The following is a 26,664-nucleotide window of genomic DNA, read 5'->3' as shown; positions in this document are numbered from 1 at the left end:
CCCCCGGATGCCTCTGGTAGACTACAACTCTTCCTCCTCCTCAGAAGATGCAACTGGCGGTTCCGCAAGACGAAGAAACTCGAAACGGGAGAATGAGTCGAAAGCTCTGCCCACCGCAAAGAGGTAAGCCGGTGATCTGTCGTCTTGAGCAGGCATGTGAATGATTGGTTCGATACGTTACTGCTCCAGGCAGAAGAAATTGCCCTCTCTCCCAGAGACCTTTGATACAGGTAAGTGAGCACATCTTCCATCACCTTTCATCATCAACTTGCATATCAGCGCATTCATCAAAGGCGGCTAAGTCGAGGCTCGATCGTAGGACCGAAAGACGATCCGTCCAAACATCAAGGCAGAAGACGTACGCGACCGTACGTGGATGGCGAATACAATGCTCATCTGTATCTCTCGTGTAAGTCTACGTCAGAGAAAGCTCCAACTTGTTTCTATCTTCTCTACATTCCGTTGTATGGTTCAGGGCTGGACTTTTGGACTGACGAACCTGCCTGGACTCGATGCAATACAGTGAAAATACCTTCTGGTTTTCGTACTGTTCTCGAAGACGTGCTATCGGTCTTTCAGGAAGAAGTACCAAGTCATAAGATCCATTCCCTCTTATCGTCCTTGCATATCTCCCTGACCCATCCTCTGCCTTTGCGGCGACATCAGATCGACCCTCTTCGTGCAGCACTGGCAGATCGTTTACGAAGCACAAGACGGAGTTTTAGGATGAGTCTTGCAAGCGAGATCAAAGTGTATTATAATCGCTCAACATCGACGAACGCAGCCGCATCATCGGCGGCGTTACGAGCAGAAGGCGAAGGTAGTGGTGGAAGAGCTTTTATAGCTCTTCGAGTAGGAGCAGGAGCGAATGAAGTGAGTATCAGTCCGCCTCATCTCGTCCTTATCTGTCGGGCTGTCCGGTGTTCGGATATCGACCTTCACGTCCACATTCATAACCGCATATCCGAGAGTGGAATGCCCGGCTGATATGTGATCGTTGACTTGATTCATTTGGCAATCGCAGCTTGAAGATATATTAGATCAGATCATTCATCCGTTATTGGAGATCTACCATTTGCCAAAGTACCATGAGAACCCAGAGTTCCACACTTCCTTCGGGTGGACTTTACTGCAGCCTACTCTCGATCGTGCTTCTTCTGAAGTGATTCCAAACACAATGAATCCGGATGGCGCAGCGATGGTTTCGGAAGATACCAATGCTTTTATCGAGGAGACATCCGATGTAAGAAACGAAGATCATATCAGGCACAGCCCCTTCACGGATGAGATGATTAAGCGCATCAATACGGTTTTCAGAGAAAAGATCATGGATAAACAGCCTCAAGGCGGATGGGAGGTAGATCGCGTGTATCTCAAGGCTGCTAAGGAGGTACATGTATTGCATTTGGGTGTCTAGCTTGGTAATTGATGTTGTGCTATAATACATTGCTCGTGCATACGTATGGTTATGTATGTATTCCACTCAATTGAGTTCATCGAAAGACGCAGCTGTTTTGATAGATGTATTGTGAAAATCTCAGCGCCGATGCCAACCCGGCGCATTTCAATCTTTCACATGGCCCCCTGTCGGAGGTACATGGACCGGCACAAACCTCCTGAGCAACTCGACTTCCCACTCCTTCATCTCGCCAGCATGCCTCCTCTGTCGAATTGCATCGGGTGACCACTGCGTATGTATCTCTTCTGCACTGGCACCGGACATCATGGCTTCTTCTTTCTCGGTCCGTTCCCTTTCCAGCATCTGTTCTCGCTCTTGCATTGCTCGGGTCCATACAGACCAAGGTATAGATCCTCCTGTCGGTCCCGCATTCTCCCCTTTCAACGCGAGTGCTTCTTCCGCCTTCGATGTCGATGTCGATTCTCCTTCGCCGCCTTCAGCTGGCGCTGTTACTGTCGCTGTTGTTGATGTTGACGTTGTTGAGGATGAAGCTAACGCTTCTTCATCGCCGTACAATGAGAATTCGCCTTGCCTTGTCCTTGTAAGTTTGACCACATGAGCGCCACACCCCAAAGCCACTCCGATATCATGTACGATTGACCTGACGTATGTCCCGCTGGAGACTGTCATCTTCACCTTGAATGTCGGCGGTCGGAGACCGTTGATAGGTGATATTTCTGGATAATCAGGTTTCTCCAAATCAGGTACAAACGTCGATTCATTTTTCTTTTCTGCTACTTCTGCTGAATCCGCATCTTGCTTAGGGGTATCGACAGGTGTACTTGCATTTTGAGCTTCTTCCTCAGATATAACGGGTGCGGTCGATTTAGGCTTGGTAGGTTCTGTACCAGCTTGACTGACTATATCAGTCAATTTCCTAAATACTTTCTTCTCTTCTTCCGATAATCTCTTCTCGGGCCATCTGTACTCGTGGCCCCCGTCCCCTGGAATCACCGAAGCAGGCTTGAAATCCAGCAACTCGATAGAAACGGTACATTTACGAGTGGGTATCGGGCGTGGGAGGGGCTTAGATTCTCTGGCGTATTCGTATAACGGTTTACCGTCCATCTTCAATGCTGAAAATCTGTCGACCAGCATCAGCGAGAAATCGTGGATGAGATACTGATTGATACTTACATCGGCGGAACTTGATATATTTCTCCGCGGAATTTATCTAAAACCTTTTCTATGTCTTCCCTCGTGACGTGTTCCCATGATGCAGTGGATAATACCGGATCGTCAGAATCCATCGACGTTGTTATACATCCTAAAAGACCTATACTTTCGTACTCCTTCGAACACTCCAAGAACTTGTTCAAGTGCTTCGTACCCCTGTTCACACCGATTACTACGAGTGACATACTATCAGCGACCCTCCCGGCTCGAGGGAAGGGTGGATATAGCTGCTCACCTAGTACGCCATCTGCCAAAGGATCAAGGGTCCCTCCTTGACCAATCTTCAGTCCTAGATGAGATGTATTCTTCTTTTTATTCCGTTGACCCCTTGCATGGCGTCGTCGTTCAGGATCGTCGAAAAGCTTGGAATCCAGTAGCAACGAAGTAATTGAATCGATCACTTTCATACTGTCATGTCGAAACGATTGATCAGTATAATTGACTTTTTTAAGGGTACTATGGCTCATCTTTGTCAATGGCAGGGCTCAGACTCACGAGCTTGGACCAGAAGGTTTGGCTATCGGGAATAACCCGTTAAGAGGTAACGGAGGCACGGAAGGTGATTTTGGCATTTTGGCGGAGGATAGGAGACCTGCCGATCGAAGTAAGCCGCCTAAAGGTCGGCGAACAAGTAGAGTCGTCTTGAGAAACACGCTGATCTTATCAGCGCTCTGAACGTATCCTTCCAAGGGGAATTGAAGTGTATCAAGTTGAGGTAGAGCAAGTAAGTGAATCTTGAGCCTAGAAAGCAGTCGCAACAGCAGGCAGGATGAATTCCAACTTTTCTGAATTCCTCCGATACGTCACTTACGTAATATCTCGATTGCGTTGATCATGATCTATCTAGCCAGAGCTCCTATGTGGTGAAGTGGAAGTGAATCATTCTACTCTCTCTAGCTTTGCGAAACAACCGCGAGAAGGACAAAGGGGAAAGCACACGAGGGGTAACGGACAGAAGATGGCAGCCTCGTCTTCTTCGAAAGCTCATGTCAAGCATTTCAAGCCGTACTTCAGCCCTGTGGAAGTAGAGAAGCTGTCCGCCAAACAGCGAGGAAAGCTAAGTGTCTCCCGGGAAGAGAAGGTCAGGCAGCAAGCGTGCGGCTTCATCGATGCTGTAGGCATACGATGCGGTTTGTGAGTAGTCGATCGTTTCCCTTTCAATCAGTCTCAGCTAATCAGGAGCTGCATGTATAGTCCACGAAAGACGATTGCGACTGCTCAGACTCTATATATGCGATTTCACCTGTTCTTCCCTTATAAGGATTTCAACTATGTTGTACGTTGCCGAATACCAGGTGATGGGCGACTCCCAGTCTGACTGATAGATTGTCTGCCTAGGAAGTAGCCCTTTCGACGCTGTACGTCTCGTCGAAATTGCACGACACAATCAAGAAACCAAGAGAGATCATCCTTGCTTCCTTCCCTATACGCTACCCTAACTTAATTAGGAAGGGGACTATCGACGTGGCTACTGCAGAAGCGAACGGATTGGAACATGAACGTAAAAGAGTGCTAGCCTGTGAAAGACTCGTGCTGGAGACGATGGGCTTCAAGTTTGGCGTGGAGACTGGCTTGAGGGGTGTGATCAAGATAGGCAAGAAATTAGGTTGTGAGTCCCGCACCTCTGCACTTCTCGACTCATCCATTTAGCCGTAACCGGTACTTATCAACTTCACGAATAGTGGACAAAGCTCTATGCCAAAATGCTTGGAAAGTCGCTGTGGACTGGTAAGTGCCCTCATTGCCCCGTGTCATTTCTGAGGATTACAGCTAATACTGCAGATACGGTAGTCATCGTACACAAGCGCCTTTATCATTTCCTCCTCACATCACAGCGCTCGGATCGATATATACAGCGGCGCTCTTGTTATCAGAGACCTCCAAATCACCTGCAAGTGGTACGCTCCCCTCAAGCGATGCCGGCTCGACGACGCATATCATTGCTATGTTGGGTAAGAGCGGATCATGGGAAACAGAATATTCTGCGTCTTCGAGTCATATCGACGGTGAGCGACCTACTTTCCTCTATCAAGTAGAAACATGGTAAATAGGTGCTGACTTAGACATGTTTTATGCAGAGATTGCCCACTATCTCATAGATTTGTATACTACCATCCTGTCGACCCTTCCTGATAATATCCCGTCCGCACATACTCCCTCGCCAGTATCGCCGAAAGAGCCCAATCCTGCAGCATCTCAGTCTACGAATCCGACAACGTCTTCGCCTACAGCTTTTCCCTTACCCCTTTACTGGACTTCTCAGACATTGACTGAGTTGAAGATCCAGCTCAGAGATAGAAGACCCGGTGCTCCTGCTGTGAACATCGGTTGGGTCGCGGCGGGCAGTGACCTTGTCAGCGAAAATGAAGGGGACGAGGCGGTTGAAGGTATGGGTAAGAACGAGGGCACAATTAGGTTCCTGTGGGATGAAGAGGTACTATCATGATAGTCTGCTTCTTTTCGTGCTCCACGTCCATACTCATGCTTCCTGCGCATGCGATCATTGCAAAAGCAGTCACAGGTATATGCATGCATTTTCTATATTTCCATATGCCTATCAATGAATGTATGGAATGGCATACTGTCATCGGCCAAATAGGTTCCGATGACCCCGCGTTTGAACGATCACGTCACAGCGCCAAATCCAATTCCGTCAACAAGAACCTTTCCGCATTCCTGCTCGCTGCACTGCTCTTACTCTAACAACGATACACGCTGCCAATATACCCGTCTTCACAGACATACAGGGAGAAGATACCTGTCGAAGAGACCGACTTCACGATCAGCCGACCGCTGCTCTGCTGCCTGTCCGTGTGCAGGGGTTTCGTTCCAAACACCAGACAGGTTGACTGCTGTCTGCGCTGGGAAAGAATAGGTGCACATCATGTCTAATCTGGATGACTGTGAGTCCATCCTCCTTGACCGTATCTAGAACCCACGCTCATAGGTAGCATAGTTGTGGAGCATTCCTCGGGTCCATCTGTGCCCCCTCGATACTCCTCCTCGGGAGCTTATCGAGGATCTGGATCGACGCCGGCGATAGCAGGCGGTGGGATAGAAAATGTCGGTTATGAGGGCTTCGAGGTTGATGAGGACGATGAAGAGGATGAGAACTCTGGAATGGTCAGAGCTGTGAGTCTCTCCTGTCTCTATCTAGTGAGAAAAGGACTCACTAAAGCTTTCTCCTGAATGCTGGTACTCAGCTTGAAACAGGATTTATACCATCTTCATCAACAGCTGCATTGTTACCACCTCTGTTCTCACTTTCGCTCGTCCAATATTCTCCTCCGTCTTCCCTTATACATCTTCGTGCGGCCAATAACCTCCTCTTTCTCGCTGCTGCCCCACTATCAGTCATTATCATCGACCTTGAGAATCCCGAAGAATTAGTCACCATCGATCTACCGAAACCTGCTCCCGAGAAGGGCAACCCTGCTCCTACCGCCAATCCGACAATCACCAAGCTGTACGCAGATCCAACAGCGAGACATTTGCTCATCACCACAAACACCGGAGACACGTTCTACTTGCCCATCAGTCCAGGTAATGCGGCGGTGCAATCTAGACGTCCTAGACCGTTGCGTCTGAGGCAAAGCATCACAGCTGTAGGATGGTCGCCTATCTCTTCTCATGCGTCTGAGCCTAATGGTCAAGATGGTCAAAGCCAAGCTTCCAAAGGAGACAATATCACTCCGCCATCGACTGATGTATTGCTAGGTACGACCAGCGGTCAGATACTGTCACTGCCCCTCCCACCGCAAGATGATATCTTCAAATCGGTTTCGATCGGGATGAGCAAACCGCTCGAAAAGGATTTGCAGACTGTATACTCCCTACCTGACCAGCAACCGATCACGGGCATCGGATTCGGTTTTTGGTCAACTTCGGCTCCTTCGGCCAGTGGCTCAAGCAAGAGGAAAGGGACAGAGAAGAAAGCTTGGGTGGTGATCACCACGAAAGAACGGATGTATGAGGTGCAAGGCAATGTCACTTCTACTGCTGCCGGAGGAAAGTCAGGCGGATGGGCCGAGGAAGTCTTCAAGCCGCTCAGAGATGGAACGCCAAGTAAGCTATCCTATGCAGAGTATTCTTGCGTCTCAGAGATTGGTCACTGACTGATAGACATTGCTTGCAGAGTTCCAGGAATTGCCGGGAGATCCACCAAATCCGACGTTGAGTTTCTACACGCCTTCGGTAGAAGGTCAATCTGCGTCGTCGTTGCCTGCCACTTCTGCTTTAGTCTGGCTCACAAGTAAGCACCTCAGATATCGATGCATAGCTTCTGTGCTAACGTCTCTGCCCAGCTCCCGGACTGTATACGTCCTCCGTTGCAACATCGCTGTCTAATGACATCCTCACCAAACCTTCCTTGATACCTTATCCATCGTTCGACAGTCCCTCTGCACCAGCTTTCAGCCGGAATGCATCCTCTAGTACACCTTCGCTCCCTCCGATACCGATATCTGTCTCTATCACTCAATGGCACTGGCTATTACTGTACTCGAACAGGATTATAGGTATCTCGAGAGAGACGGAAAAGGTCGTGTGGGATGAACAGCTTCCTATGGTGAGCTCACGGTCTGTCCTGTGTATGCACGACTCCTGCTGACTTTTAAGAAGGCCGCCGATGAGCAAGCGATAGGTCTATCGGCTGATCCTGTATCTCGGACTTTCTGGATCTACACAGATAAATCTATCCTGGAGGTATTGGTCAGACACGAGGATCGAGACATTTGGCGAGCGAAATTGGAGAAAGGAGAGCACGCAGAAGCGTTGACTTTTGCCAGAGTGGGTTATCCTTCATATGGAATCGAGTTATCTGCATTTTTCGCTTACTGCTCGCTGTAGACTTTGCCCCAGAAGGACATTGTGCTTTCCAGACAGGGTGATTCCCTGTTCGAACAAGGTCGTTTCATTCAAGCTGCGCAATGTTATGCGAAATCCAGTCGAAGCTTCGAATTTGTGACACTGCGGTTCATCGATGCCGATGAAAGGGACGCATTGCGGATGTATCTCGCAGATCGACTAGATCTGTTGAACAAGAAGGTGAGTTTGATCCGGATAATTCACCTCGTTGGAGTCGACGTCTGACGAAAGCTCTAGGAACGTACACAACGGATGATGTTGGCTACGTGGCTTGTCGAGATATATTTGAGCAAATGCAATACCTTAGAAGACATTGTTGCCGCCGAATCTGCTATTTCGGATGTCGAAAGTCTTACAATGGAACGGAAGCTGATGGAGGAGGATCTGAAGAACTTCATAACTACCTATCAGGTAAGGTGTCTCACTCCGTAAACGAGGTTGAGAGGTTTTGCTAAAACAAATAAGCAGAACGATCTAGAACCGAAGGTGGTGTACGAGCTCATACTGTCCCACGGACGCACGGATTTGTACCTTTTCTATGCGAACCTGAACAAAGATCATGGAAAGGTCGTTGAGCATTGGATTACCGAAGAGAAATGGCTCAAAGCCATCGATGTGCTGAATCGGCAGGTGAGATTTTCATGTGTCTGAAGAGCTACCAGAGCTGATTGAATATGTTAGGACTCGGTCGACTTGTACTATCGGTTTGCTTCAATTCTGATGCGAAATGCCCCGAAAGAAACAGTCGATTCTTGGCTGCGGCAAACTTCACTCTCTCCCCGTCGGCTGATCCCAGCGATACTGCAACAACATCAAAGGAAAGAACCGATTGCCTCAAACAACGCTATACGGTATCTAACACATGTCATTCATAATCAAGGATCAACGGATACGACCATATACAACCTTCTCCTCACGTTCTACGCCTCTGATCCCGACCCAGATGATACACATTTGATCCGATTCTTATCTGCTTGTCCTGATGACCCCGAAACGGACAAACCATACTACGACCTGGACTATGCATTGCGGACATGCAAACAGCACAATCGAATTCAGCCCTGCGTTCTTATCTACTCCAAATTGGGCTTATACGAGAGTAGTGTGGATCTAGCGCTGGAGAAAGGCGACCTGGAATTGGCCAAGATCAACGCTGATAGGCCAGATGATGATGAGGCATTGAGGAAAAAGTTGTGGCTTAAGATCGCTAAATACGTCGTGCAGGAACAGAAGGACATCAAGAGGTAAGCCAGCCTCTCTTGTCAACAGTCGAAGCGTTAGCTGACGATGTTTGACTCCATTTCGGCCATAGCGCGATGAGATTCCTTGAATCGACAGACCTGATCAAGATCGAAGATATCCTGCCGTTCTTCCCTGATTTCGTGGTTATTGATGACTTCAAAGTAGAAATTTGCAATGCCCTCGAAGAATACTCGAGTAAGATAGATGAGCTCAAGGCAGAGATGGATGAAGCCACTGCATCTGCCGAATCTATACGTCGGGATATCGAGGGATTGGCGAACCGTTTCGTCACTGTTGAGCCAGAGGACAAGTGTTGGAAATGCGGTGTCAGTTTGACAATTCGGCAATTTTACGTGTTTCCATGTCAACATCTCTTCCACGCTGATTGTCTGATCTCAATGGTGAGTGTTCCCACCATCCGTTTTCCTCTTTCTTTCTATCAACGTAGCTGAAACCGATGTGCACTCCCAGGCGATGGAGTACCTCCCCGCACATTCGTTACGGCGTATACTCAAACTACAGGATGAGCTAGTCACGAGATCTTCGGATCCTTCATCTCGAGCTCTACTCTCTTCGAACTTCAGCCCATCGCAGTCCGGCGCAGGTACGCCTCGACAGCCTACATCGGGCTCAGCAGCCACAGACCTCCTTCTAGGATTGGGAGGAAGGAACAAAATTTTGGCTGCAGGAGATAGGTTGAGGGAGATGATCATACCTGACGCTCTTGCGCAAGCTGTCTCTGTCGTTGGAGCTGGTGTGGGAGTCGGCTCGGGCGGAGGATCCGGCAAGAATAGAAGGAAGTTGGACAAGAGGTTAGATGAAGGACGAGCAGAAGAGATACGCAAAGAGCTGGACGAGCTGGTAGCTTCGGTCTGTCCGCTTTGCGAGGGGAGTGTAGTGGGCCTGGATAAACCGTTCATAATGGATGGGGAAGATACTAGAGATTGGGAAGTATAGACAGGATTTCACAAAGGCACGCATAGATGCAGGATGCATGGCTTGCTTTCCTGGACAATGTTAAGGGATAGCTGTCTATCCTGCGAAGCAACCACCGTGTTCAAGTGACTTCTTACTGGTGGAGTACGATCAGGTCGAGCGGTCTGACTATGAGTACGAGCGCATAGTCAAATATTGTGCGACTCATGAGGCGATCCTCGATCCTGACAGACTGACTGAATCAAGGCTGATGGGTCCTGACTTTTATACATCTGACACACTGACACCAGGTATAAACTGAATAGAATATGATACCGCATGTCTCAGGTGAATCAATGGACAAAATCGTCGAATGATGTTTGAATCGACAGACAGATCAGGTCAGAGTGTTTGAATTGCCCTTGACCCTGATTCTGAAGGTCTGGTGCCTGTGTGATCGACTTGAATGTATGAATGTATCAGTGGACGATCAACCCACCTTGTCCACCGAGAGACACCATGCGATACTGTATCAAGGTATACGCTGATGGTGGCACTGCAGGGCCTCCGCAAAGTCACAATTCGCTGGGTGCTGGCGTTGAGAGACACTTCACACTAATGTATGGATCTGCGTATGGGTTCCCACGCCCCCTCATCCGATGGCAACGGATATTGAGTACGGACTATCAATGACGTACCACGAGCCGTACACCAAGAAATACCTACGCTGTCAATGATGATTCTCCTACGGTTGAAAGATATATAAGGACTATTGCAATGCTCAATCTCTTCAGACCTTTCCCTCATCCCTCAAGCATCAAAGCAGATCCAACGCTTTCCTCTCTCGTCCATCTCGTCTCACTCTCCAACGCCGGTCGTTGAACTGACTTTACACTCTTTTGGTATATATACCTTGTGCTCAAACGATCCCGTTGATAGCTAGTCTACCTCATCGAACGATCTACAATACCAAATACGAAACGAAAACAGGAAATCTTAGCTAGTCTAACTTCTCTTGATATACCGCTATACCGTTCAGCTCAGTTCGACACCAACAGAAGTTTAGCTAGTCTACTTTTGTTTTCACCCTTATCCATTACTTTTCGTTTCTTTCGTTAGACAACGACTTCAAGGCAAGGTTAATCACCTAAACGACCCAATCAATCCAGCCAAACCAAGTTCAACAACTTTGATCCAACTTCCTCCACCCTAAACTTCTCCAAAAAAACAACACACGATGTACGCTTCCACCACCAGGACCCTCGCTCTCTTCGCTATCCTCCCTTACCTCGCTTCTGCTGCGCCTATCTTCGGGCTCCCCAACATCGGTGATGCTCTCGGACTTGGCAAAGGAAACTCTATCGACGCTTCCACCGTCGCAGCCGTCGTGCCCAAAATCACCAGCGCCATCCCTATCCCGGCCGCCACTTCCGCCGTTGGGGCGCTCGTAGCTGCCGAGACGAAGTTCGTCGGATCCGCCGTTGCCCAGGTTGCATCGGCTGTCAATGCGATCACTATTCCATCTGCTGGGGTCTCCTTGAACATGAACGCCGGGATCTCAGGATCAGGCTCAGGATCAGGCTCGATCTCGGGCATCTCCATTCCGGTCGTCAACCCAGCTGCAGTCGTCGACGGGATCATCCCTGCCACAGCTGGAGGCGTGAACACCGTGAACGGTGTCGTCGGAACAGCTAGTGGAGTGGTCAACAAAGTTGAGGATACCGCCCAAGGTGTCGTTGGTAAAGTGGAGGATACAGCCAAAGGGCTCGTTGGTACAACAGCCACCACGGTGGGTGGAGTCGTCAACAAGATCGAAGATACCGCCAACACCGCCAAAGGAGTGGTCGGATCCACGGTTGGAACTGCTTCGAATGTAGTCGGAGGTGCCGTCTCTCAAGGTCAGAGTGCCCTCAGTGGCGCCCTCTCCGGAGTTACTGGTGAGGTGCACAATACCGTTGGGGATGTTATCAACAAAGCTCAGAACGTCGTGGGGGGATCGGTGAATGGTGCCACTTCTCAAGGATCTAACACTGTCGGCACGGTGGCAGGCCAAGCCCAAAATGCAATTGGCGGTTTCGTGAGCGGAATAACCAGTCAACCTCAGACCATCGTCGGTAACATCGTCAATACGGTTGCTGGCCATTCCACCGATCCGATTAGCGGGATCATCAGCGGGGTCACGGGCGGCGCAGCCGGCTCAGTGGCAGGTGGGATCATTGGCTCAGTCACCGGCCAAGCTTCCAACCCTGTCAGCGGCATTGTCAGCCAAGGTCAGAATGTTGTCGGTGCAGCAGTGGGTCAAGTACAGAATACCGTTGGCAGTCTTGTGAGCGGAGTAACAGGTCAAGGCGCCAACGTAGTAGGTGGCATCGTCAACGGGGTCGTAGGACAGGGTCAAAATGTCGTTGGAGGAGTGATCGGTCAAGCTACTGGAGCTCTCGGTGGCGTGACAGGCGGTTCACCTACAGCGATTTTGGGCGGAATCACTTCGGGATCACCCATCTCTGGGCCTCTGACCGGCATCAGCCCTGCATCAGTGCCGGAGGTCTTGAGTGGATTGACCGGTAGTCCGGTCCAAATCGTTCAGACGCTCAGTAACGTCATTGCTGGCCTCAAGCCGGTCTCTCTCGTTGACGCCATCACCCATCTTCAAGGAATCTCATCCGTACTTGGGAGCATGGCTGCCAACCAAGCTGCCTTGATGGAGGAGTGAGTATGACTCAGTCAAATACCACACACCATTATACCGTATGACCTATCGGGTTGATGATATCAGAAGCTGACGTTGTATTTGGTTGTGACGTAGTACTGCATCTGCCGAGTTCGCTCCCTTCGTCCACTGGGCCACTCAGCTCGTGAAGAGCCTCAACACTTACCTCCACGCTCTGCCAGAGACGATCACCTCCTCGGTGCAGTTCTTGACGATGGCAGCTCAGATCGATGAAGCGACCGCTGCAATGCTGAACGGTATCAAGACTACCTCGGCGGGCACTACGCAGCTCTCGACTGCCTTGTACGGTGACGGCGAGTTCACAGCTCAAAGTATGGTTGCTTGGCTACCAAAGAGTGAGTCCGGTCCCATTGCTTCGCGCGCACTTTTAGACCCAGGTGGCTGACTTGGTATATAAACCTGTTCAGCCTTCGCTGTCCTTCCTGCTCCTCCTATCAGCATTTAAGGAATCTGCGAATCAGAGTGTTCCCGTAAGCCCTGAGGTGTAGGAGCAGCAATGAAGCGGTGCAAGGAGGATATCGATAGGCAGATGTACTGTATGAGCTGTTTCTACTATCTTTGTTAGAGACAATTATTTCAAGTACACAAGTGGTGATTGTTAAAAATCATAAGGTTGTCCGGTGGGACTCTTTCAGTAGAAGTTCTCACTAGTAAACCTCTGTTGATCTTGATGCATCATTTTGTGGGATCTCTTTCAAGCGGAGGGACACTGATCTGCATGATATCTTGCTATACCTAGACTAGACCGACGTGAACCGACAGATCCGATCTTTTCACAAGTCACACATTGGCTTGTGCTTACAAGCCCATCCGTCCGGCATGAAATGCATTATGCAATGATTGAGAAAGTATCTTGACTTGGATGTTACCGTCTATTCTATCCTTCCCGCAGCCTCAGCAGCTTGGACGGCGCTCTCAAACCAGTTCTTGAGCACAGCTTGATCCTCCTGACCAACACTTATCCTCACCAATCCTCTTTCAACACCATGACTCGCCGCCCAATCGAGCTCTAAATAGTGCGCCAATATGGTATACGGAGACGCCAAGGTGAAACTCGTGCCTAGGGAAGGTCCTTTTGCGCATCCGATGGTATCGTAGAAAGCCTTTGAGGCAGCTTCAGAGGTAAAAGTGATGGAGAACAACCCTCCAAATCCTCCCTTCCCAGTAGGTGGTAATCTCTGGGCTTGCTTGTACGTCTCAGGCGTCTGGAACCTTGGGTAGTAAACTTGTTTTATCACTTTACCCTCCGAGGATGTCGAGGTATCTGCCAACGATCGTTTGAAGAGGTAATCTGTAACGTCGTATGCGTTGTCATTGACCCGTTTTATACGTCCTCTGTAATCACGCGAATTGCGTTCCATATAAACGGCGTCTTCTGGGTAATAATTATCCTCATAGATTTCCTCCTGTGCCGCTTTAAGATTGTCGAAGATCGGACTGTTCGGATTCAGAATCAAACTGAATAGTACCAATTACTTCAGTCACATGCCCACGACTGTGTTGACACAAGGGACAAAGATATTGACTAACCTTCCACCCATGACATTGGCATCACCACTGAAAATCTTGGTCAAACTGCTGACCACAATATCGGCAAACTCGACCACCTCAACATTGATGAAGTTACCGATCGTCTCATCTACTACAATCACAAAACCGTATTTGTCTGCCAATTGTCGTATTCTGACCAAATCGGGACTTCGCAATAGGGGATTGGAAGGGAATTCGCAGAACAAGGACAAGATTGGAGCTTCGTTCTTTGGATCTTGTAGCAGTTTCTCCAACGCTGATATATCTTCTGTACCTCCTGCTCCTAGGAAATGACAGCCCGGTCCCCATTTTTGCAATATCTTCAACGTGTCTGTGTAAGGGAAACTGTGGTCATTGCAATGACGGCGTTAGTACTAGGATGGCGGAGGACATTGGCACTCTGCTGATCTGGCTCACCCGTAACAAACGCTTTTACCCTCCTTCTCGCCTTTCCTGCGTCTGGCAGTCCGGGCGATATCGAAAGCATGCCATATTGCGCTCATACCGCACGGGTATAGATACACATCATCTTCCTTGACTGCCCTCTTACCAGACCCAGATCCGGAGCTTGCACCTCTAGCGACGTCATCGACCGTCCCATACCCTTCATCACTAGGTAAGAGACCACCTGCAATCCTTCGCTTTAAAGCTTGCTTGGCGAGAGGTGCATTGAATAGCGGCATATTTCGTCCGTACCTTTCCTCGAGGTATGTCGTCAGATCCGAAGTTAAAGTCTCGTCCTTTACAGGCTCGACAGGGGTATCATCGTTGTCTAGAGTGGGTGTTGCAGGGTGTGATGGAGTGACGGGAGTTGGAGGAACAGAATTGGTTCGCCTTGAGTAATGTCTATTCCGTGTGGATGGGGCTTTCGAAGGCGGTCTTTCTAAAGTTGGAGGAGTGGGAGGTCGATTTGTAGATCCAGCTGGAGTTTCACCGAGGAAAGCCAAAGCTCTTTCTGCTAATCTCGAACATATCCCGTCTCCGGAATGTTGCCAGAACGCCTTGCCGAAAGACCAATTGGATTTGTCAAATAGCAAGATTTGCAATTCTACACAGTCTACCCCTCCCAGAGCTTTCGTGTTGGATGTGTCGATGATCGAAACAGCCGAAGGACAAATAACGAACTCGACGATACGTGCTGGAACAGGAGGGATCTGGGAAGCAAGGAAGTCACGTCCCTCTCCTGCGACTTTGGGCGAGGGTAACAAGATACATAGCTCGTCAGGTCGACCGAATTTTGCTAAACACAATGCCGCCAGCTGTGACCCCAGATTCCAAGATCAGCTCATCCTGGTTGCTGCAAGGTCTCAACGACGGGGATAGGCGATGGAACGCACCTTCTGTATACTCCTGTGGATGAAGAATCTGGGATACCCGGTCTCCATCCGGCCCACAACTCTCTGATCACCTTCTTCGTACCCAATATTATCTTCCCAAGTCGGCAAAGACACCGATATGGCATGTGCGGTGAGAGCTGGCACAGACGCACCAAGCGGTATAGGCGTGGGCATGCTGATGGGCGGAGCGATCGCAACAGTGGAAGGCATCTTGTGTACCTGCTGCTTGCTGCTGACAGTCTTTTCTTGTCTTATTTAGGGGAATATGTATGAGGCACAGGAAGAAGGTAGAATAATCATGATTTTCGACTTTCTCATCGGACCGAACTGAGACATGAATTTGTTTTTGGTTCATTCATATTTCGAGTCAAAAAGGGTCATTACGATTGAGGGGTAGAATCGTAATCATCATTACGAATGGTTTTCCTGAAATTTGTAATGACGTGCTTTTCTGCATGTTCAGGACGGTGGTGTTACAACAACAACTACTGAATCCGAGTCTTTCTCAGCTATACTCGTTGTTTCTATCGATATCGCCCAGCCTCATGTGCGGATGAATCATTTGAACCGTGTTGCCTTCCTCCGAAAGTCTACTGACTGTAAAAGGGCTCATCATTCTCGTCATCCAGTTCACTGGCTCCTGCCCATTGTTTACCTTGATCTTGTTGTTCCTGCATACCGTTGCATCGAGACAAGTTAAGTTGTCACGTCAGCCTAGAGCACTAGGAGAGTGTAGTTCAGATCCTATGTGGTCAAATCGAAATACTGACCTGGATTTGGAACTGGTTTCCCCGCCTGACTACCCTGCTTCCTAGGTAATCCTCCTCGAACCCCCTTTTTTCCGTCATCCGTCGCTTCCCAGTGATACCCTTCGCGATGCTGCTCGAGACATCCTCAACCGTGTCAGGAGCCTTGGTTTTGGAACCTTGTCCAGCCTTGTGGTTGACCGGTTCCAGGATCTCCGAAAGTCCTGCATCGTTGCCGAGACTGAACGGATTGGAATGGCTTGTGGTCCGCTTAGTGGATGCATGTTGTCTCAGTGCACCAGAGAGGTATTCTTCCGGTCGTTTAGGTTGTGTTTGAGGCGGAGGAGCAAGGATCGAGTCAACTTGATTCAAAAGAGCCGGGCTGGGCGACGAGGGTGAGCTGTCCGAAGGGGCGATTGCACCTTGCAATGAGACGAGCTGTTATAACCAGAGTGTCAAATCTTCAGTGAGACGCACTTCATGCTGAAAAACGCCAAGCGTCGATGTGGTATGAACAGAAAACTTACATCATTGTTACCTGTAGGAGCAGCCCTGCTGATGCTTGCCGATATCAGGATCGCAGCGAAGATAGTGAATCGCATATCGGGAGGATGACTAAAGTTTTTCGAGTTTGGAACCGTACGGTGGATGAGGGAGCGGACGATTCTATATCGATCACATTGCTCTCCTCTCCTCTGCTTATATACCTTCGTAATTGCTGCTCCGGCAATGCAATCAGCACTGATATCGCATGCATCTAACCAATCTTTCAATCATCATCAAACGATTGACGCGTAACGGTACGAAGTGGACTGGCTCTCCACTCAGTGAGGCAGAAGGCTCGTTGGCCAGTAGTGGTCAGTATCGCAATCATTGTCAACCAGTCAGCATGTCATCACATATGTTGTTCTTCGTGCTTCACTATGATACGCAGACAGCTGTACCGTAGTATATGGTATGCATATCGCACGCGACCGGCTGACTATCCATACCTTTGCCGTCAAGCGCACGCATGGTGATACCCAATTGCCGTACCAGATAAGGTTCCCATAGCTCAAGGATTACGAATACTGACACATGATTACAACTCTTCGTCAGAGCCGTCGGCTATCAGCAGCATCAATCAGCTCGCTTGCTTGCCCAGATGCGGAAGGCGAGATAGATAGTCGGTGGACGATTATATGTCGAATTGGGTCGTGGGGCGAATGATGACGGGACCAAGGGAGAGAAAGCAAGGGGGGCGAGAGAGGTCAGAGGGATAGCCCACAAGTACGGAGTCGTATGAAAAGGGGGAACAATATGACTCACCTCCCATATTAGCTAGGAAACTAGCGAAGTCTTTCTCCTTCTTATCATCTTCATCCATATCCTCATCCATCTCCATACCGCGTTGCGCTCTGCGCTGTTCCATTTCTTTCGACTTCTTCTCTTTCCTCTTTTCCTTCTTGCTCTTCTTACTGAGCACACTCCGCTGTGGGACACTTTCGCTTTCAGTGCCTATCTCTTCAAGCGCAGCCGACGGTTCCTCCACGTCCATATCCATGAAACCCAACATAAGTTCTCCCTCCGTCCGTTCCACAGCAGCTTTTCGTTTCTTAGCCTTTTTCAGGGCTGCTTTAGCTTTCGACCTGTCCAACATCCCCGCAGGCAGCACTGCCAATTCTTCAGCGGAGAATAGCTTGTTAGCTTGCGCAATAGGTTGGCGGGGCACAAGTGGCTGATGAATCTGAGCTGATGCGGTAGAAGACGAAGAGGCGAAAGTCGGTGCAGGGGGCCGGAAAGTGGATGATTCAGCATCAGAGTCGTCTTCCTCTGAATCGTCATAGAACGATGGCTGGACTTTGACTGCAGGTTGAGCCGGAACGGCAGAAGTCGTAACGGGACCAGAAGCCGGCACGACGGCGTCGGCACTAGACATGGTGATTAGCCAATACAACTCTGGAGAACGTTCTACCGGAAGGACTCACTCTTCCGCCATGGCCTCTACGTCCGCGGCCTCCTCACCCTCCCAAGCAGCTTCATCACCGATATTGTCGAACAAGCCGTCCAGAGTGAATGCTTCACTGAGCGTGTTAAGAATCTTGGCATCTCCCACTTTTTCGCCATCCATCGCCACGTCGTCCTCGGCTCTGCCATCTGTCACTGCTGGGTCGGCCGGCTTTTGCGAAGGCGCCGAAGAGAAATGTACAGCTGGCGGGACGGTGAAATACGATATTTTCCCCGAGTTCCAATCTCGTAGTATCTGCACAGCTGAACTTTCGATATCTGGTATTCCACCTTTCCCCAGCCTGCCTCTCGTCAGAGCAATTTTAATCAGGAAGTCTCGGACACCTTCATAGGGTGGTATGTTATACAGTTTCTGCAATTGAGCAGGGTCGACTTTCGTAAGAATCACCTCAACTGCATAAAACGTCAGCAGTGCGGATCCGACTAATCTGAAAGAGGATCAACTTCACCTGGTGATATCGGATCTTCTACCAATTCAGCTTTGATGCAGTTCCGCAACATGATCTCAGCTTGTCTCCGCTTGCCTTCTTCGCCTTCGGTCGCCCTTCCTATATCTTCCAAGACCACACCTGGACAATCAAGAATCTTGACTCCTTTATCCAGGACTACTTCCTGCACGACCCGGGTCTTTCCTGGCATAGAAGCCACCGCACATGCTCTCGATCGTTTGAGCGAATTGATCAGCGAGGATTTCCCTACATTAGGGTATCCCACTACTCCGACGGTAAGCGATGAATGAGGGGTAGACAAAGCGTATTGCTTCAGAAGATGAAGTAGTGCAGGAGCTCCCAAGGATGACGAGGTCGTTGGGAGAGCTGGTAGATCGACTTTTTGGCCTGGAACGGCTGTTGGTTGAGCTAAAGGTACTGCTACTTGTGACAGATGTTGACGCTGGTTCTGGGTCGAAGACTTGAAAGGCATGGTCGGGAAAGAGTGGCGTAGATGTTTCAGCCATGCCTCAAGATTCGCTCTCGGGACAAGATCTACCCCGTACATCAGCTCTGATTTCATTTGGACATGATAACCATGCTCGACGAGTCCACTTAAGAATTGTTTCAAGCTCACCGATCTTGTTGACAACAGCTAGTAATTTCTTCCCTTGCACATCCCTTTTCCTGACTTCTTCTTCTACCCACCTACTCCTCGTGCCATCCGGATCTCTCGCATCGAGTACCTGAATAATCACATCACTCCTCTCAATCACCTTCCTCAGCTCCCGCATGAACGCCTTGGAGGACGAATCGCGGGTTGTCAGAGAGGCATCTATAGGTTCGTAGAATGATATTCCACCCAGGCCTGCTCCGGTCGAGTCAGCTCCATATTGATCCGCTGCTGACAGTGTAGCCAGTGTTTGGGGTGTAGGATGAGCAGCTGTGCTCGTGCCGATCTGTTTTACACTAGATGTCAGCGCTACCGGACTTGATGAATCAAGTGCACTGACCTTTGCTTTTTGTTTATCCGCCAAAGAGTGTAGTTTAGGTATATCCAGTCCTCGCTTTTCTGCACATCGTCCGGCGTTAGCGGCTCTTTTGACTTGGTCCGAGTACAGCTTATACACGACCTACTTTGAGCAGTAGGCAGAGAATACACTTTCCCCTTGTGCCCCTTGTTCTGCTTGTCTGTCAATTGGTCATGGTCAGTCATACCCTCAAAAGCCATCAGGCAAACCTGTCAAACTGGGACCCACTGGCTTTTGGCATGGCGCAAATCGAGTGATTCGTAATTCTCTGATCTCACCGGAAATGCTTGCGGCTGAAGGAGTTTCTGGCTATGCAATGGCTTCTCTAGCTGAGATTGCAGAGCTGTATAGCACCTCAAGTTGACAGCATGGTGACGATTTTATGATTTGTTGTTGAAATTCTCGAGAGTGGAGGCAGGCAGCATCAGGCGGCTATCGCCGCTAAGCCTGTTTCTGGGCTTCGTTCGAGATCCCAGCTTACGAACACTCGTAAAATGACAAAGCCAAAGTAGTATCGAGACCCAATTAGTCTATGAACACAATATCGCTATAGACTATAGAGATTCCAAGCACTCATTCATACAGGCAGATCTCATACATCATGCTGAGCCAGAGTCTTCGATCAGCTCGCACGATTGCCAAGGCTGGACCTTCTATTCGACCTGTTCGATCTTTCCACGCCACCAGAATAGCGAGAGACCATTTCTTAGATGCTAACGATGAGGTGAGCGATGCCTGGCCTCGGAGGAAGATGATGCGAATCATACTGGCTAGACCTGAATCTGATTTGATCTCGTTTCCCTCTAGGCCTTCAATAAGCGCGCACTTGACGAAGCGAATGCGAAGCCTGTCTTAGTTGACTTCTACGCTGAGTAGGCCGGTTCAACTCCTTCCTCCCTCTCTTGCGGGTCGGTAAGAAGCCAGAGCTAACATTGGCACGATTTCTTAGATGGTGTCAGCCATGTAGAGTACTTACACCTCTTCTGAAGAGTCATACGGGACCAGAAACGGGATATGACTTGATGACTGTCAATGTGGATGACTATCCTGATTTAGCCGCGAAGTTTAAGGTGAATGCATTCTCCTAATTAGCCAGGGCGATTACGTGAGGAGAAAGGAGGCTGATGTATCGTTCCCATACTCAGGTATCAGCCTTACCGACGGTGGTAGCATTCAAGAATGGTGCAGTGAAGAACAAATTCGGTGAGCTGCAATCCCCTCGCTAACAAGGGTGGTATATAGCTAATATCATTGTACAGTCGGTTTTAGGGGAGACGCAGATATCAAGAAGTTCCTCGGGCTACTATAGACCTAATCAAGCACGATTCTTATGCATTTCCTTGTCTCAGACCCAATCGACCGTTACCAACCGGCTCTTCACACCTTCTCATTGTCCTTCGCCCACTGCAAAGGGACTCTATCTTTCCAACTGCCTGCCTTGTCACCCAGCTTATCTTTCCCATTCACCAAATTACGCCAATACTTCTCTCTCTTTTCCTCCTTTTCGTACTCCACCGCCTTTTTTGTACTCCTGTCGTGCGGTGCACATCCTTTCAACACTCTGTAAGTCCTCGACCTCTCATGACCATACCAATGCCATTTAAGCCGCTCATCAGGATCGTTGGGCAGTTCAGACCTTCCACATCCTCTTGCGCAGTAAGTCGCATCGAACCACCCTTTCCTCAGATCCCCATGCTGTTTCTCCAGATCCATCCTTGTTGATCTAGGTACGAACCACAAACACATTTTACTGCATCTGTGGTATTCCGCTTTCTCTTTCCCTTTATCTTTATCTTTATCCCCCTTGGAAGAAGACCTCTTGCATGGTCTACACAAACAGTCCGTCGTGGGTCCCCGGTGTTTCCAGAGATACCTCTCGCACTTGTACGTGCAGCTGACGCAGCAGCAAGCGCAACGGAAGAAGTCGTGCATGAAGTGAAAACAGCAGTAGATGGCTGCCGAGACGTAAATGAGGATGATCAAGCAGCCGACTATTCACAACAATCAGATAGAACCGAGTCAACGATGTGCACCCTGTTTTTGGGTGTATGCACCGACGAATTTGATACGGTCGAGAAAATGATACTGACCAAAAATGATCAGATACTGATATTCTTCCCAAGCATCTTGGATCTGCGATATTTAATCAACCAACAGCACAACCTAATATCTTTAACTCGACTCACCTTCGTAATGTACTGAACCGACCAATACGTTGAGATGTCAGCGAGTGACCTCTGTACTGAGCGACCCCAAAATACAGCGCGGGAACACTCACACCCTGCATCTCGTTAAACATGCCTAACATGCCTTTCGCATCATCGTATTGACCCTAGAGTAGAGCAGCGGTCCTTAGCGGAAGCGGTTTGAATGACAAAATGATGCGCTTAATTCTCGCACCTAAAGCAGTCAATCGTAGATCGTGTCAACTCACCTTAGCCTTGTTGACGGCGTTCTATCATAGCATAGGAATTCAGTCTGACTTTATTCTATACAACGCGGTAAAAGTAAGGCAGTTAAAGATAAGACAAGGCTTACCGTAGCTGTCGAAACCGCTCCTGCAGCAGTCTTGGCGGCACCTCCTGCTCCACCGATTGCTGTTTCCGCAATGCCTCCGATCGCTCCTCCTACATCGAGAGGCGCCATACTTCTATATACTCAATCCAAGTCCGGTCAGGTGAGGTTTATTGATTTTTTGTGATGATGACAGTGCAACGGAGATAACCACGATGCGCTTTTATATACACGCTGTGATTCGAATCGAATCAACGGTTTATTTTGCGTGCTCAATATTGGTGCTGCGTGTTGCTCAAGAGCTGAACTTCATGCGGTCGTAGTCTGTTTTGTTTGTAATTTTCGGCTTTTCTTTTTTGAGGGCTTCTGAGCTTGATTTTGGGACGGGTGATTCAATGATTGAGTCAGAAGTACGGTCCCGTGGGATGAATCCAGTATTTACAGACCGATGGAACTCGTCTGCCAGATCGACTGAACAGTGAGCTTTTCCAAATGACAGTATATGTCTGCTTGTTGTCGGCTCGCATTGACAGACACGAAACAGCGAAACAACGAGCGAAATCAAAGGAGCTGGTAACTTCCTTTGGATCAATAAATCGCCCGTAAGGATGCAGATATCTGATGCATGTTTCGTGATGCTGTTCATGATACAACAATTCGGGAACGATGATGTGGGTCTGATCTCAAATGAGACGATGTAGCAGGGTTGTACAAGCAGTGACATCTTGATTAGGGATGATTTGCCGTTGATTCCCTAATCTTCGTTCAGAAAGTCTTCCTACCACTCTATCCTTTCACCTTTCCAATCCCAACATCTACCTTCCCATTTCTTCGGATCATCTCTCTTCACCTGGCTCATGACGCCCGTCATCTTCTCTATAGCTTGGTCTATATCGAACCTTCCCTTGTCTGGATCAGGCGTGGCATGTTCTCCGATGACAGGCTTCGTGAAAGACGTGATGACTGTGCCGGGATGATATCCAACTGCTATGGCCGACGAATTCTTATTGACCACCAGTTCATGGTCTAGGGTCCGTATAATTTGATTGGTCGCAGCCTTTGAGCTGTCCGATGGATGTGGATTGTCGAGTCAGGTCAGCGTGTGCGAAGCCCGGTCGTCGAAAGTGCGATTATTGGTCCGTGGGTTTCGACTTACGCTCTGTAGGAATACCATCCTCCCCTGTTATTATCCGATATACTTCCCACTCTAGCGCTCATCGACCAACACAAGCTGTTCTTCGGATTGATCAACCCTCTCGCAGGATCTTCACCATCATATTCCGACCAATCTGAGCCGGAAGATATACTTTCGAATTTCTTTTTGGACGGTATGAGGGGCACGAAATGTTTATACGTCAATAGATGGCCCAGCGTATTTATACGGAATTGGTCAATCGATTTCGACAGGTCAATAGCCGATAATGATTTCTCCGGATGTAGCTTGATCCGTTCGTGATCAGTACATGTGGTCTCACCTCTTGTAGATCTTGACGGACTCACTATCCCTGCCATACAAGCTACAAGCCTAACCGTATCCACACCTTCTCGCTCTTTGACCATCCTCGCAGCTTTGCTTAACCCTTCTTCATCCTTCAGATCCACATCTCCGACGACCGTGAGGCTGTCTTTGCCCTTACCCTTCCGATCACGATCGCTAAGATCCTCTAGCAGCTTTTCCGAAAGATCTGCCTCGGTATTGCTTGGCCGGTGGGTTAATGCGTAGACTTTCAAACCTGTATTTCGCAGGATATGGCGGGCAAGAGCGAAGCCCAATGATCCGGAGGCTCCTTGTATGATAGCTACTGACATGGCGATAGGCTTGGTTGGGCGGGTGGGTAGCAATGGACCCTATCGTCTGTTCAACATACGAAAATTATCGATCGCATCTCTCGCAACGATCGGCACAAGCTACATGTGGGATAAACAGAAGTGTCTCTGGAGACCCCAAAAAGGATGATGTCATCGAGTGCCGCTCACTGGGCTTGAGGAGATGCTGTCGAGCCGTAAACTGATTCGCTCGTGGATGGAAATAGAAGGATTCGTGAAGCATAGTTGCATTATCAATCATACAAGATGCGTGAGTACGGAGGCCTGCAATTGCATGTCCATGTCCATACAACAAGAACTGGTGCGAGGCTTCTCAACGCGCTCGAATTGCATAAACAACATGGAAAAAGGACGAACTCAACAGGGCTATCCATTATCTAACAACTACGGGCGCGAGCGCAGGCACGCATTCCCCCTTGACCAGCCGATAGTCCTTCAGACATGCGAAAGCCTCGCATCTTGATTGCGTGCATGTCACTGCTCCGAATGCAATGCCAGACAAAGCCGTACAGCTATGAAAAGCGAAGGCGAAGAGCCATCGATCAGCCGAAATACTCTTTTCCTGTACATCGATCACGATTGGCGGTCGGGTTTGAGAACTCACTCGATACCGTTGTTAGTCGTGTTGGAACGAGGATCCACCTCCGAGGTAAAACAACCCCCGCAGCTTTCCAACTCGGTGCGAGTATCGATGCACTATCCAAAGGCAAGGATGATGTCAGCTGACTCGCTCAGTCGTGCGTCCGACTGACTTGATCCCGTCCATTCTACTGTACAATCCTCCGAATCTCCGGGAATGGGTGAAAGAGTGGGAGGAGGGCAAGTATGAGGTTTCGGACTTAGGCTCACTTCGTAGGATGTTGTCCCTGGGATAGTACAAGCCGTCAAATTCTTCGGACACAGGCTTGAAGCACTCCTTCGGCGTTCTGCTGCTCTCTCGCGATTCTGTCTTCTGGGGAGATGGCTCGCCGCGGCCGCCCTGTTGTGGATGTACAAGTATAGAGTCCCAGCAGCACATCGGTTGACTTCGTTCCCCTCGGTACCGTCGTATGAGTATTGGCTATAACATCTGCACTGGAAGGTGTTCTGGCTGGCTAGGGGTCTGACGAAAGCCGCAGCTTGGCTTGAACAGGCACTGAAACATCCTTCGAAGGTGGCAGAGTCGGGCGGAGCACTGTGCAGCAAGGGGGTAAATAAGTACAATGCACGCTTCAGCAATCAGTCCCTTCTCACATTTGTCGTATGAACCGAAGGCTGCGACTCTGCGGCACTCAGGATAATGGCTCGAAGAGGACCGCCGGCGCGAGAGACCAGACGGATATCAAGGGACACGCTTGGACTTACGAGTCCGATGTCGCGTCAGAAACGCAGAAACCCCATTGAAACGTAGTGATCATCGAGAACGCCTGTTGTGTTCATGCAGCCGAAGGGTCAGCAGCGATTCCGCAAAGTGACCATACGGACATGATAGATCTTGTGGAAGCGCCTAAGATAAGGCTCGGTCCAGCCAAGTCGGAGTCAGATACGTTTACGCACCTGATAATCATTCCCAGAGCAGTGGTCTGGATGATAGATGTTCTCGTTGAGCAGACAGTGCTTGCCTTTAAGATGCAGGATCCACCAGGAGCAGTAGTGAGCTAGACAGTGACGATCAAAAGAAAGGGTCTCAGGAATAGCGACTTGATATCCAAAGCCGGACAATCCCAGAGCTTGTCTTACATTCATTATCCGAGCGCATCTTGAGACTTGAGTCTCTGCTGTGTCCCACACAAGGCTGTAAATCGTAAACAAAGGACGATACCGTCCCGCCGAATGTGCGGATCTGTCTCAGCTTCTGTCCAGCTATAGCCAAAAGTCTATTCTGGCTTGGCAAATCACATCTGAAGAGGTGGGTAGAGTAGATCGCTGCTTATTTCATGAGATCGCTTTCTGAGACGCACTGTAGTACGCATCCTCTTGGCATTCTTCCTCGGATCTGAGTTCAGATCCAACACACCCCAACTCATTCTGCATCCAGATGAATGGATTTTTATTTGGTGAAGAAGCATTGGCACGCAAAGATGCACCACCCATCGGCACACCCACGCTGAATGAACTGTATCTCTGAGGCAGCCAATGTTTCACATCTCAGACATTCTGGTCGTGATATACAACTCGCGCAAGTCGACCTTTATCAACAACGGACATTCTTTCACCAAGATCGACCCATATATCTAACTCATGAGCTATATGTACCTGGGAAAACTTTGTCAGCATCTACGACCATAGAATCCACGAAGCACCGCGTCCCGTCAGCTCCGCGCAGTTAAGTTGGATATCGCTCGGCTAGTACCAAGGTGGGGGACCACTTGGGAATCCCGAGTGTTGTAGTTTGTTTTTAGCGCTTAAACTCTACTTTGATCAAAGTGTGGAAGTTTTCATCGACCAGATCAATCGGTGTGCTGTAGCAAGCGTCGGATTGAACGAATCTGAGCTGAGACCTTCTCAAGCCTCGTTCCTTGATAAGATTGTGGGTGGGATGATGAATCAGCATACCCCATAAAATGTAGGATCTCTGTTCTGTCAACTTTCGAACAGCTATTGTGCATCACCCGATAATGTTTCTGATCACGTCAGTCGTCGACTCACTCTATGCTTTTACGCTGACGGGCAAAATGGTGAAATGATCAAGTCTCGTTGTCATAAGATCTTCGCCAAGCAATCGTCCTTATTCTGTGTGATTGACGAATCTGAACCAGCGTCACACTCAATCCTGACCCATTGTTGTCATCGAGTCAAGCACGCGCATGTCATTCTACTCCATCGTCCCATCTAATCTCATCCGATTCACTCGTTGACTAGAGACTATGATGACA

General features: G+C 49.2%; 11 protein-coding genes and 1 non-coding gene across 12 annotated transcripts; 6 read left to right on the top strand and 6 right to left on the bottom strand.

The window, feature by feature from the left end:
- Positions 1–7: 7 nt before the first annotated feature.
- Positions 8–1,417, top strand: I303_102776 (uncharacterized protein; the record flags this gene model as incomplete). The annotated part of the gene is made up of 5 exons (XM_018406123.1): positions 8–123; positions 190–230; positions 320–409; positions 524–873; positions 1,025–1,417. 5 exons carry the CDS (start codon positions 8–10, stop codon positions 1,415–1,417), a joined length of 990 nt encoding a protein of 329 aa, XP_018264617.1.
- A 147-nt stretch (positions 1,418–1,564) lies between these two features.
- On the bottom strand, positions 1,565–3,207 carry I303_102775 (tRNA pseudouridine(55) synthase; the record flags this gene model as incomplete). The annotated part of the gene is made up of 4 exons (XM_018406122.1): positions 1,565–2,543; positions 2,597–2,807; positions 2,871–3,043; positions 3,131–3,207. The coding sequence occupies 4 exons, from the start codon at positions 3,205–3,207 to the stop codon at positions 1,565–1,567; spliced, it is 1,440 nt and encodes a 479-aa protein (XP_018264616.1).
- A 386-nt stretch (positions 3,208–3,593) lies between these two features.
- On the top strand, positions 3,594–5,081 carry I303_102774 (uncharacterized protein; the record flags this gene model as incomplete). The annotated part of the gene is made up of 6 exons (XM_018406121.1): positions 3,594–3,769; positions 3,830–3,911; positions 3,974–4,244; positions 4,318–4,363; positions 4,427–4,641; positions 4,714–5,081. 6 exons carry the CDS (start codon positions 3,594–3,596, stop codon positions 5,079–5,081), a joined length of 1,158 nt encoding a protein of 385 aa, XP_018264615.1.
- Positions 5,082–5,519: 438 nt separating this feature from the next.
- Positions 5,520–9,700, top strand: I303_102773 (uncharacterized protein; the record flags this gene model as incomplete). Its single annotated transcript, XM_065968625.1, has 12 exons — positions 5,520–5,538; positions 5,583–5,767; positions 5,839–6,700; positions 6,771–6,887; positions 6,940–7,202; positions 7,256–7,423; positions 7,484–7,681; positions 7,739–7,912; positions 7,970–8,131; positions 8,183–8,745; positions 8,814–9,144; positions 9,215–9,700. The coding sequence occupies 12 exons, from the start codon at positions 5,520–5,522 to the stop codon at positions 9,698–9,700; spliced, it is 3,528 nt and encodes a 1,175-aa protein (XP_065824697.1).
- A 1,195-nt stretch (positions 9,701–10,895) lies between these two features.
- I303_102772 (uncharacterized protein) lies at positions 10,896–12,834 on the top strand (the record flags this gene model as incomplete). The annotated part of the gene is made up of 3 exons (XM_018406119.1): positions 10,896–12,367; positions 12,465–12,724; positions 12,797–12,834. 3 exons carry the CDS (start codon positions 10,896–10,898, stop codon positions 12,832–12,834), a joined length of 1,770 nt encoding a protein of 589 aa, XP_018264613.1.
- Positions 12,835–13,261: 427 nt separating this feature from the next.
- On the bottom strand, positions 13,262–15,466 carry I303_102771 (uncharacterized protein; the record flags this gene model as incomplete). The annotated part of the gene is made up of 4 exons (XM_018406118.1): positions 13,262–13,847; positions 13,920–14,264; positions 14,337–15,178; positions 15,257–15,466. The coding sequence occupies 4 exons, from the start codon at positions 15,464–15,466 to the stop codon at positions 13,262–13,264; spliced, it is 1,983 nt and encodes a 660-aa protein (XP_018264612.1).
- Positions 15,467–15,846: 380 nt separating this feature from the next.
- I303_102770 (uncharacterized protein) lies at positions 15,847–16,604 on the bottom strand (the record flags this gene model as incomplete). The annotated part of the gene is made up of 3 exons (XM_018406117.1): positions 15,847–15,927; positions 16,027–16,440; positions 16,530–16,604. The coding sequence occupies 3 exons, from the start codon at positions 16,602–16,604 to the stop codon at positions 15,847–15,849; spliced, it is 570 nt and encodes a 189-aa protein (XP_018264611.1).
- A 479-nt stretch (positions 16,605–17,083) lies between these two features.
- Positions 17,084–19,709, bottom strand: I303_102769 (uncharacterized protein; the record flags this gene model as incomplete). Its single annotated transcript, XM_065968624.1, has 8 exons — positions 17,084–17,109; positions 17,311–17,912; positions 17,970–18,402; positions 18,459–18,992; positions 19,075–19,396; positions 19,451–19,509; positions 19,575–19,628; positions 19,697–19,709. 8 exons carry the CDS (start codon positions 19,707–19,709, stop codon positions 17,084–17,086), a joined length of 2,043 nt encoding a protein of 680 aa, XP_065824696.1.
- A 360-nt stretch (positions 19,710–20,069) lies between these two features.
- Positions 20,070–20,777, top strand: I303_102768 (thioredoxin; the record flags this gene model as incomplete). The annotated part of the gene is made up of 5 exons (XM_018406115.1): positions 20,070–20,192; positions 20,276–20,340; positions 20,418–20,538; positions 20,614–20,671; positions 20,728–20,777. The coding sequence occupies 5 exons, from the start codon at positions 20,070–20,072 to the stop codon at positions 20,775–20,777; spliced, it is 417 nt and encodes a 138-aa protein (XP_018264609.1).
- Positions 20,778–20,845: 68 nt separating this feature from the next.
- On the bottom strand, positions 20,846–22,114 carry I303_102767 (uncharacterized protein; the record flags this gene model as incomplete). The annotated part of the gene is made up of 6 exons (XM_018406114.1): positions 20,846–21,459; positions 21,559–21,601; positions 21,655–21,666; positions 21,747–21,800; positions 21,903–21,923; positions 22,007–22,114. 6 exons carry the CDS (start codon positions 22,112–22,114, stop codon positions 20,846–20,848), a joined length of 852 nt encoding a protein of 283 aa, XP_018264608.1.
- A 646-nt stretch (positions 22,115–22,760) lies between these two features.
- Positions 22,761–23,791, bottom strand: I303_102766 (uncharacterized protein; the record flags this gene model as incomplete). The annotated part of the gene is made up of 3 exons (XM_018406113.1): positions 22,761–23,046; positions 23,139–23,422; positions 23,483–23,791. The coding sequence occupies 3 exons, from the start codon at positions 23,789–23,791 to the stop codon at positions 22,761–22,763; spliced, it is 879 nt and encodes a 292-aa protein (XP_018264607.1).
- A 2,275-nt stretch (positions 23,792–26,066) lies between these two features.
- Positions 26,067–26,181, top strand: I303_102765. Its single transcript, XR_001936496.2, has one exon. It is a non-coding gene; the product is annotated as a 5S ribosomal RNA (ribosomal RNA).
- The last annotated feature ends 483 nt before the right edge of the window (positions 26,182–26,664 follow it).

Source organism: Kwoniella dejecticola, chromosome 3 (genome assembly GCF_000512565.2).
Source record: "Kwoniella dejecticola CBS 10117 chromosome 3, complete sequence".
Lineage (NCBI taxonomy): Eukaryota > Fungi > Basidiomycota > Tremellomycetes > Tremellales > Cryptococcaceae > Kwoniella > Kwoniella dejecticola.
Note: the sequence above shows the minus strand (reverse complement) of the source record. Positions and strands in the feature narration are given on the sequence as shown.